Genomic DNA, 11,410 nt, shown 5'->3' with positions numbered 1-11,410 from the left:
GAAGCAAACAAATTGGACCAGTGAGGTTTTAGACAACGCAGGCTGTTTCGCGATTTTAGGGTCAAAACTGCGTAATCGGAGTCAACTATTGGTATATACACAGTGGCGGATCAAAGGGTAGTCCAGGTGGGCCTGAGACTACCCTATGATATAACCCAAGTTTGATTCAGTATGTGGTATAACCCATGGTTCGTCTAAAGAAAAACGAAAAAAAAGCAAAGTCTAATCGGATACCTACCCAACGCTCTCGTACTGAGTTTGTCACTGTATATACATATATTATATCTACCAAAATTACTAACATTTTACATAATATATTAGGTGTACGTGTACACCTATGTCCAAGGATGAGTCCGCCCCTGGACCGTGAAAAGGCTGGTGATTCCATCCGGATCCGAAAGAATCGGCCAGGCCAAGTGGCGCCTCGGCCGCTCGCCAGTCTCCGCGCACCTCCCGCAGCGCGCCACGTGGACGCCGCGCGCAGCTATATAATTAACCACTGGCCGCCCCCTCCACCTCCACCTCCACCTCCAAGGCCTGACGTCCATCGGGCATCGGCTGACCCATCGATCGGCTACCCCAGCGGGCAAACGGCGGCTGCGAGGAGGAAGGATGCTCGTGGAGGGTTTCCGGGTGGAGAGCCCGCGGGTGCGGTACGGCGACGGCGAGATCGAGTCCGAGTACCGCTACGACACCACCGAGGTGGTCCCGCCGGCCGCCGGCGCCGGAGGATGGGTGGTGCGGCCCAAGTCCGTCACCTACAACTTCAAGACTAGCACCAACGTCCCGAAGCTCGGGTACGTGCGTGCATTATCTCTGAATTCTGATAGGAAACTTCGGCAGATCGAGATGCATATATGTTCTTGATCACTCTTTCGATCGGTTTGAAATGGTGTCTATTAGTTTCTTCTTGTTCCTTCCCACGAGGGCAGAGGGCTAGAGATCCGAAAGCGCGAGATAAATCTAGCCAGAAATGCTCCTCATTTTTTTAGTGAAATATCTAGAGATGTTCTCGATTTGCTATGTTTTTCTTTCGTTTGATCGAATCGTTGCATGCGCAGGGTGATGCTGGTTGGATGGGGCGGCAACAACGGGACGACGCTGACGGCCGGGGTCATCGCCAACAGAGAGTAAGTCCCAGGCATCTCACCTGTTGACTGAAAAGAGCCCTTATGCATGCACTCGACCTGATCAATCTGATACATGCATGATCCTACGATCTCGGATCTGTACTGTTGGTCTGTTGCGCGCATGTATCTCATGAGATGCATCCATGCATGCATGCATGCGACTGATCGCGCTGCTGTGATTTGAGTTCGCAGCACTTCAATCATGGTCTGTAATTTTGGTGGTGTGCATGTTCTTCTTCAGGGGCATTTCGTGGGAGACCAAGGAAAAGGTCCACAAGGCCAACTACCTCGGCTCCCTGACGCAGGCTTCCACCATCAGGGTCGGCAGCCACAACGGGGAGGAGATCTACGTGCCTTTCAAGAGCCTTGTGCCCATGGTGACCGTCCTATTTAAACCTCCTCCTCACTTGCTAGCTCGGAGCTCAGATATGAATTCTAGTTTGATCAGAGAATGGGAGAGCAATAATGTGACAATACATATACAAAATTTAAAATGCATGGATCATAATTATATATTTAGATCGATGTGGCATGTTTTAGGCCTAAGCAAATTATGGCGCATGTTGCATGAACAAGTCCTCTATTATTTTTTTAGATAATGTGAACTCCTCTATTCTGGAATAAACAAACTGAAATTTTAGCACTAAAAAGTTCCAGATTTTGCGGTTTCTCGTATCCATTTCTTTTTGCAAGATTTGTTAGTGCAAGTACCTGAATACAGGTCTTGCTTGAACCCTGCAGGTTAACCCCAACGACATCGTGTTCGGTGGTTGGGACATCAGCAACTTCAACATGGCCGACGCCATGGCCAGGGCCAAGGTCCTTGACATTGGCCTGCAGAAGCAGCTCAGGGGCTACATGGAGTCCATGGTGCCGCTCCCCGGCATCTTCAACCCGGACTTTGTCGCCGCGAACCAAGGCTCGCGCGCTAACAATGTCATCAAGGGCACCAAGAAAGAGCAGGTGGACCAGATCATCAAGGACATCAGGTACTTTGTTAGAGACAGAAGTTAATATTGCGAGAAGAATAGTAGTATTCATTTTATCGTGGACAGTGTTATGAACTTAATCATGTGGTTCATGAACCAGGGAGTTCAAGGAGAAGAACAAGGTCGACAAGGTAGTCGTGCTGTGGACAGCAAACACCGAGAGGTACAGCAGCGTCGTCGCGGGGCTTAACGACACGACGGACAATCTCCTGGCCTCCTTGGATAAGAACGAGGCAGAGATCTCACCATCGACGCTCTACGCGATAGCCTGCGTCATGGAGGGTGTACCGTTTGTAAACGGAAGCCCTCAAAACACCTTCGTGCCCGGTGCGTAGACTGCTCTGCAGAATGGTATACATGCGTTGTTCCATTTCTTGGCCCATTCTTAAATTGCTCCTGCTCATGCACAGGGCTGATTGAGCTCGCCATCAAGAAGAACTCTGTAATCGGTGGCGATGACTTCAAGAGTGGGCAGACCAAGATGAAGTCTGTCTTGGTCGATTTCCTCGTTGGCGCTGGAATTAAGGTATCACCACATCCTTCATGTTCTACAAGTGCGAAGATGCAGAACAATTTTCAGTGATAGGTTGGATAAGTGAAATTTTGATTTGTCTTCTTGTAGCCCACCTCAATCGCCAGCTACAACCACCTAGGAAACAATGACGGCATGAACCTCTCCGCACCGCAAGTCTTCCGATCCAAGGAGATCTCCAAGAGCAGCGTGGTGGATGACATGGTCGCCAGCAATGCCATCCTCTACAGCCCCGGGGAGCATCCCGATCACGTCATCGTGATCAAGGTCAATCAACAAGTTGTTCTGACTTGGTTCAGAATCTAGATAGAGTAGTTTAAAGTTTGTAATTACTCATATAGATGAGTGTGGTCTTGTGCAGTACATCCCCTACGTTGGGGACAGCAAGAGGGCCATGGACGAGTACACCTCCGAGATCTTCATGGGCGGCAAGAATACCATCGTGCTGCACAACACCTGCGAGGACTCGCTTCTCGCTGCGCCCATCATCCTTGACCTGGTGCTCCTGGCTGAGCTCAGCACTCGGATTCAGCTTAAAGCCGAAGGACAGGTAAAAGATGATGATCTGAATTGCTCAGTACGGGCATATAATTTCTCCTGAACTGCCTGATATGTGAAAAAAATATTGTTGTCTATGTTTTGTCACGTCTGTGCTTTGTGCAGGACAAGTTCCATTCCTTCCACCCGGTGGCAACTATCTTGAGCTACCTCAGCAAGGCTCCTCTTGTAAGTTCTTTCATTTTGTTTTTGGATTTGTTACATCTTCTAGTAATGTTGATATTCACCTGTCAAAGGGAGTACCACAAATTTCTAAATTAAAAATCCTGGACTTTATTTCTTGTTATCTATCCACTACCCCAAAATTATTTCTCCCAGACGGCATACATCGGTAGTATTTTGGGTTACTATGGAATCGGAGAAATTTGTAACCCATAGAAAATTGTGAGCATGTAGTTCTGGTAGCTCACAACTTCACTTTTATAGTTAGGACTCTACAGCTTACAGTAAGCATTTCAGTTGCACGGAAGAATTTCTATTTTCCAATGCAATGTGACTTCCACGAGATTGATAAAAAGTTGTTTGTTGAAACAGGTTCCTCCAGGCACACCAGTGGTGAATGCATTAGCTAAGCAGAGGGCCATGCTGGAGAACATCCTAAGGGCCTGTGTCGGCTTGGCCCCCGAGAACAACATGATGCTTGAGCACAAATGAAGGTGCAGGTATGTGATGACAGCAAGAGGGGAAGGAAGTAAAGGATCAAGTGAAGGTGAGGAAATAAGTCACCTCCTTAGCACATGACGAAGAAATAACAAGGGCCAGTGGAAGGGAAGGGATCATGGAAAGAAGATAAGCATTCATGGTGTCATTGATCCTCTAGGAAGGCTTAGTTAATTGGCTCTCTTCTCCAGTTTTTTTAGATTTCGCTCTCTTTTGCACTCGTGAGACTAGACTGTGTATTGGATCTGTCGTTTGCTGCAAGATGAAGCCTTTATTTGCATGGTGTGATTAGAACTATTATAATTGGCCAACCTAATGTTTAGAATTTTAATTGTTTTTAGTCCTTCATTTGTTGGATGAACTTGTTCTGGTATGTAGTAGGGTTTTTTTTTCAATATGCAACAGATATCTTAAACTTTTTCGTGTGCTGAAAAGGAATGTGATCGAGGAAGTGGATTTTCTACACTTAAGCTCAGCTGCACCTCCTCTATCAACCATCCACTCCACTCCTTTTTTTTTTGTTAGAGATACGTGTTTGTTTACAGCATCTCGCTAGTTGTTGTCCTTTATTTTGTCATATCATCTCGATCTACCTTATCTAAAAGACAGCACAAAAGACCACATGTAGGGATGAAAACGGAAACGATATATATCGGTTTTCTAGGGCTCGTTTTCGAAGAGTTCCGACCGTAGCAACCGGAAATGATATACCGAAGAAATGGAAATGGAAATGGTATTACGTCCCGGAAATAGAAGTAGAAATGATTTTGGACTCTTTCGATCGTTTCCGGGTTTTGCCGTATTTAGTCGGTAATTATCATATTTTAAGCCCGGTAATTACCGTTTTCCACCCTCATATCTGAAGGCCCACATCCACAAGCAGCCCAACCCATATAAATCTATGTCAAGTCTAAACTATTATGTGTCTATGTTAAGTCTGAACTAAAAACTATATGTAATATGTCTATCTTGTTGGATGTTAGCATGTTGCAATGTTCTGGTGTCTGGTTGTATACTTCAGTACTTGTGTGTTTGTTTGGCCTGTCATAAGTCGAACATGTATGGTATTATTACTTAAGTTAAATATTTGATATTATCCTCATAGTGTATTTGTGTGTAATCATCGATCAATTGACTTGATCCTATACATGGTGCATGGGCGTGATTGCGAGTAGCATTACGCCGGTGTTTATCATTCTATAATGTTGATTCTCGATCGATACCGGCTTGTTTCTGTTCCGACAATATCATTATCGATGTTCCCGTAATATCGACGCCGTATTCGTTTTTGGCACTATCGTTTTCGATTTCGCTTTCGAAAAAAAATGTGAAAGTGGAAATGATGAAAGCTTCTTCCGATCGTTTCCAACCGTTTTCATCCCTAACCACATGTCCCACATTCTACCTCTAACACACTTTAAAAAACACTTTTTTTTACTAACCAACCCAGTGGAAATGATGAAAGCTTCTTCCGATCGTTTCCGACCGTTTTCATCCCTAACCACATGTCCCACATTCTACCTCTAACACACTTTAAAAAACACTTTTTTTTACTAACCCACCCAAATGCGTCATAGACCAGTCACTAATATAGTAGGTTTTCTCTCTTTTCTCTCCAGCACAAAGGACAAATGTTGATATGTGCTAGTTGACTTGCACTACGTGAAAAACAGACAAAGAAGATACAAAATTAGTGACGAGTTGTAATATGATCTGTCATTTATGATAAAAGTAACGGGTCATCTTAGGCCAGACATAAGTAACTAGTCAAATTGTGACTCATCACTTATGACTCATCATCAGTGACGAATCATTCTGGGCAAGTCATAAGTGACGGGTTAATTTGTAACCCGTTACTAATGAATAACTCATTAGTGACGGGTCATCCTAGAGAGTCATTAGTGATGGATCAAGTTTTGACCCATTACTAATGACCAGTTTGATGCAACAGAGCAGATAAAGGAATTTTAATTACTTAATCATTAGATGTATTAGTCAATCAGTTTGACGAAACATTATATGTATTAGCCCATCATCTAATCGATTTTTTATGTAGTTGTGAGAAAAAATAATTTATCCTTCATAATTTATATCAATTATAAATCTAGCTACTATTAATTAAAAATAATAACTACTTATTAATTAAAAATAATACTAGTTGCATTTAATTGCAGACCATAAAATGTGTAGTAAAAGAAATAATGCACATTCAACAATTTGTTTATATAGTAAATATGTACATAGCATGATACTATAATTTTTTTCTCTTATTTTTTCTCACCTCAGTAGCACTAGAATAGAAACCACTGTACATATCTGCTCATGTTTGATGTAAGGTGTGGTAGCTATGGATACAAACACGCGTTTCGAAAATAATGCAGAAACTTTTGGAGGCGAGAACTTAATCTTCCAAGCCATTTTTGACCTCAAAAAATTCACTAAACCTAACAAAGTGGGGGAGGAACGGATGTAACTTTTTTTTAGATGTCCGTAGAGTAAAAAATCGTTAAATTTTGGAGTCTGTATACAAAAGTTATGCCCGTTTTACCGAGAGCGCTCCGGGGCACTTATTTGAAACATTAGTTATATTGCTTATTTCAATTCTGCAGCTGCTTTCGGTCGAAGTGAACAGCTCAATTGAACTTTAATCGCACTCTCTGATTCCGAAACTTTGAATAGAACCATTAAAAGTGTTTTTATTCCCTTTGCAGATAAGCTCTAGAACAACCAATAATTTAAATTGGTAACATAGACATAGGTGATGGATTATAACACTCATCACCTATGACTTATTAAGTGACAAGTCACGGTTATGACCCGTCACCTATAACCTTTGGTAATGAAGTTTAGAAGAATAAAATATCTGCTTCATATCACAACAACGTGATAACTAAGTTGGTGAGGGTGTTCATGCACGAGAGAGGTGGCGGGTTCGATTCTTGCGGAATGCAAGTATTGAAAATAGTTTGAAAAACGGCGTGGCTTGTGGGGCATATGCAATGGACTCGGGTCGGGCAAAAAAAAAAGACTTTTTTCGTTTTTAAAATCGTGAAGAAAGTTCATCAAGTCATAAATGATGGGTCATAACTGTGACCCGTCACTTATGACATTTATAAATGACAGGTTAAGTTTTGACCCGTCACCAATGATCTCATTGGTGACGGGTCCTTACCCATCACTTATGACTGGTCATCAGTGACGCGTTTGGGGTGACGGATGACCCGTCACCTATGACGATTATGATCCGTCACTTTTAAGCCTTTTCACATAGTGTTGCTCTTATTGGAGATTTATTGAGTAAATCTTAGGAAATATGGAGTCGACACAGGAATTGTGGATACTAGCGTGCAGAAGACGTGATTTGGAATAAGGTCTCTAATTGGCGTACCACCATCACCTCAACCAAGAAGTTACAAGGTGTTTGGTATGGTCGCTATTGTGATTGTACCATATGTACTGCATGCCAGATACTCCCCTTCGTTAAATAGATTAACTTTTATAAAGGGGGTGTTGCTATTTCCCGCTAGAGAGGCAGCTAGGGCAATAAGAGCAAAAAGCAAGAGGATCTAAAGGAAACCAAAGTCCATACTCAAAATCCACAAACCTACTAGAGATTCTTTGAGGGTTCATTAGTGTAATCCATTGTCTAGAGTCGAGAATGAGAGAACAAGATATACTGTAACTTTGTTCTTCAATTCATTTGCATATATCAACCCTAGATTTGTCGTTTAATGCTCTTCTTCATCGGTAATTCAATGGAAGTTCCTCATTTGTTCTATTCATTTCTTACAATGGTCCCTCGATGAGTGAGTAGTCCATTTATGGCTACAGAGATGTAGAGGATTGAGAGATGGTATAGAAATAAATTAGTATTTCATTTTAGTATGGAAACATGTTAGGTTATGTATTGTGATTGTTGATTATGACTGCTATGTTTAATGTTTCTTTTGTCTCCGTAGGGAACCCGGATAGGAGGATCCAGGATCCATCTATTTTTATCCCAATATGCAGGAATGATCACTTTTCATGGTGATGAGCATGAGGGCCTCACGGAGGATAGACATGGGAACTGATGAGAATTTTCCCTGATTTTAGGAGCAACATGTTGCCAAGAACACGTGGATATGATCCTGCATCTTAATACCTAAACACTTGCCTGAATAGGGAGGTGGAAAAGTGGATGGCAAAGCCAGGACATCCCAAAGGCAAACTGGCGGTGAAACAAGGGTAACATTCTTATTTATTATCATCATACCATACACATGCGACTCCTCTCACTTTTATGGTCATCTCTACCAAAACCTATCTCATGAACTGCAACCTCCAAAGCCCACTTTTATAAAATTGTTTCAAGTCCAATGATTAGTCACATTTATTTACTTCTTCACATTAAGTTTTATTTTATTATTCCTGTATTTCCTACTTCCTCAAATTACATTCGCTTAGTATAATAACTCCGTCTTGTCCGCTTGTGGCTATACTAGTGACAATAGTAAAGTTGTTCTAAGATTAGATCAACTATTCTTTAGCTCCTTTGGGTTTGATTACCTCAATACTCTTGAGGGAAGACTTGTTGCATTGGATCATATGCTCTTGCATGTATCAGATCAAAGTGGTTTCAATCTTCATGTCCTTGATTTTGAAGAGGAATATATAATTAATAATTCAGAATATTATTAAAAATATGGTATATTCTAAGGATGAAATCTCCATTGTACACATGTCCGTTTTCTATGTAAAGAGTTTCTAGGAGCAACCATTGTATGTACGACACTAACTCGTTCACCAAGGACAAGATCTATCTATACTCGAAAAGGATCTCGAGATAAGAAATCAAGTGCCCTAGATACCCCGAGAGATATGAATCAAGTTGATTGCGCTAGGACACGACCCCTTTTCACCCAACTATATTGAAGGTTCATTTAGCCCCTATGTGTGTGTTTTAGTAATTAATGACAATACCTATGGACTAACAATTGTGTTGAGAATTTTTAGTAGGTTGTTCCATATGTGATGCATGAATAACTGAGCATGGATTCATTGAGTAATGTTATGTGATCAAAAGATATGTACCAAGACGAATGAGCTCTAAGTGATACTCAGGTGAGTAATGATAATACCTATAGACTAATAATTATATTGAGAATTATTAGTAGGTTGTTCCATAAGTGATGCATCGATGTTATTGAGCTCTAGGTGATGCTCATGAGATGAAGAAGAAACTCAAGAAGATTGACGATAAGCGTGAATGCCAAGTCATATGGAGATCAAGTGATTAAAGGTACGAAATTATCAATTAAGCTTTTATAGACTAACCAAATTATGTGCTTGAGAGTGAGTTGGGGTTAGGTTCCATATGAAGGTAAGTATTGAATTGAGATATTCAATATTCCGAATTGTTATAGCAAGATCAAGACAAGCTTAGTGAATAACTTATGTGCTTGATGCTTGCGGTTCATGCCCTAGTAGTGAATCGGATGAAGATAATGTGAAGAGAGAAGTCTTCTATACTTGGTGCATGGGAGCAATCAAGTAAACTTCATCAAGATTCCAGAAGATCAAGAGTAGATCTAGATAGGAAGCAAGGATGATTATTGTCATCAAGATCAAGTGGAGTTAATGACAAGTCTAGAAGAGAAATGAGAAGCGTTAGGACTCGGATGATGTGTTCGTCAAGTCCGACGAGGTGGCTCAAGGTAAAGGTATAACTAGAATATGTTTTCTAGTTTTACCAGTCTCAAAGAGTTTGGTGGAAGATGGGATTATAGATTTGATAGCCGTATTATCAAGAGGGGCTACCAAATGTATAGTTCGATTGTTATAGGCTGTCAAGTGCTCATACCATATTTTTAGTGCGTAGGTGGGTTTATGAGTAGAATCTGTTTAGTGTGTTTGGGGTATCTAAACAGTGGTTCAGACTTAACCCTTTGTGCCATTGTCACCTTTGTGGTGGAGAGTTCCTTTGGCCAAGTCTTAGTGGCGTTTGGTATGCCATGTGGCATCTAGTTTAATCTTAGATGATTAAGCTTAGTAAGATGTGTGGAAGTATCAGAATCAATTATTCTGAATGTTTCGTGAGAGCTTTTGTTGGGCAATAGTATCTTTAGTATCAGATAATCTGATTGGGGTCGGACAGCCTGATATTTGGGAACTTGGAGTTCTTGGGTTGCTGTGTGAAAATCACTGGAAGTTCCAATGTAAAGATTGAAAGTTCTGATTGGATCGAAACCACAGGAAATTGCAAAGGTTGTTCTCTCGGGTCGAGATTGGAAGTTCTGATCCAAGCATCGAAAGTTCCGATGTGTTGTTTTCTACATAATTATGTGGGAAGTTGTGTTCAATGCTGTCGTAAGTTTGGATCCAAGTTCTGATATATCAGAAGTTACAATCCAAGTTCCAATGTGTTGGAAGTTCTGATCTAAGTTCCAATGTGTCGAAAGTTCTGATAGGTAGATCGAAAGTTCCGATGTGTCGGAACCTCTGGGTTTTGAGAACATGGTGTTCTTGGTTCGAGTTAAGTTTTGGATCGGATGTTCTAATCCATACATCGAAAGTTCTAATGTGTGCTTTTAGCAGACCTAGGTGTGTGTTGTGTCTCAAATTCGACTGTTGTGATTCATATGATCAGAAGTTTTGATCAGTGCAGAATCTGTCCAATGGCTAGTTTTTAGAGTTTGTGTATTTATACTCATTTGCCTCCTTACGTGGGGGCAAGCTTTGGGAGGGGTTTGAAGTTGCTTTTTTGGTGCTAGGAAAGGCTTGAGAGGTGTTGGAACTTGGTGTTCCACCTTTGAGTATATGTTATATCCAAAGCCTTTGTGGCTTAGTGAGTTTAGAGAGAAGTGTGAGAGGTGTGGTGCTTTGGTAGCCCGCACTCAGCACATTTGTTGCGTGTGATTGAGCATTTGACGTAGTTCAAAGAATGCATCTAGGAGTTTATTACTCTTGGAGACCACTGTCTCCTAGATGGCTTAGTGGTGGATTGCCGGTGATCTCCTCAAGTGAAGATTATGAGGAGGCTCAAAAGTGGTAGCGAAATTCATCATCTCTAGAGTGGAGGAATAGTTGGCCATAGTGGAGACAAAGAGTGCATTGTGCAACCTTATGAGGAAAATAGTTGAAAGAAACCCGGCTCAAGTGTGACTGAGCTTCCTCAACGGAGATGTAAGATATCGGTGGATATTCGAACTTTGGTAACAAATTATTTGTCTCTGTATCTCTATAGTACTCTTGTGCATTACATTGATATGCTTGCTTTTATGCTTATATGTATGGGCCTTGAGTCAATTTTGTGATATTCAATCTAGCTATTTTTACCTGTATCGGAATATCCGATCAGTAGGATTGGAACATCCGATTGGCTTGAATCGGAACTTACGATTAGGCTTTTTTGCTTATCCTACCAGATTTGAATTATCTTTTTCACCCTAGTATTGTAATCTTTCACAATTGTTTGAGGGTGTTTGTGCACTAATTGTGTTAACATATTTAGATTTTTCACTTGTGAAAAATCCGTTAGTTATTTCTACTGTTAGTTTAGG

General features: G+C 41.3%; 1 protein-coding gene across 1 annotated transcript; it reads left to right on the top strand.

The window, feature by feature from the left end:
* Nucleotides 1-542: 542 nt before the first annotated feature.
* On the top strand, nt 543-4,172 carry LOC133907445 (inositol-3-phosphate synthase 1). The gene is made up of 10 exons (XM_062349496.1): nt 543-797; nt 1,062-1,130; nt 1,372-1,507; nt 1,872-2,119; nt 2,220-2,446; nt 2,530-2,645; nt 2,742-2,918; nt 3,013-3,201; nt 3,315-3,377; nt 3,744-4,172. The coding sequence occupies exons 1-10, from the start codon at nt 613-615 to the stop codon at nt 3,861-3,863; spliced, it is 1,530 nt and encodes a 509-aa protein (XP_062205480.1). The 5' UTR covers nt 543-612; the 3' UTR covers nt 3,864-4,172.
* Nucleotides 4,173-11,410: the final 7,238 nt, after the last annotated feature.

The sequence above is a fragment of the Phragmites australis genome, chromosome 24 (genome assembly GCF_958298935.1).
Source record: "Phragmites australis chromosome 24, lpPhrAust1.1, whole genome shotgun sequence".
NCBI lineage: Eukaryota > Viridiplantae > Streptophyta > Magnoliopsida > Poales > Poaceae > Phragmites > Phragmites australis.
Note: the sequence above shows the minus strand (reverse complement) of the source record. Positions and strands in the feature narration are given on the sequence as shown.

What these genes read in the sequence shown, in the direction of transcription:
- LOC133907445 (XM_062349496.1), top strand. Translation starts at nt 613, where the DNA reads ATGCTCGTGGAGGGTTTCCGGGTGGAGAGCCCGCGGGTGCGGTACGGC. An exon ending in ACCAACGTCCCGAAGCTCGG is followed by an intron (nt 798 to 1,061) that starts GTACGTGCGTGC and finishes TTGCATGCGCAG; the next exon opens with GGTGATGCTGGTTGGATGGG. An exon ending in ATCACGTCATCGTGATCAAG is followed by an intron (nt 2,919 to 3,012) that starts GTCAATCAACAA and finishes GGTCTTGTGCAG; the next exon opens with TACATCCCCTACGTTGGGGA.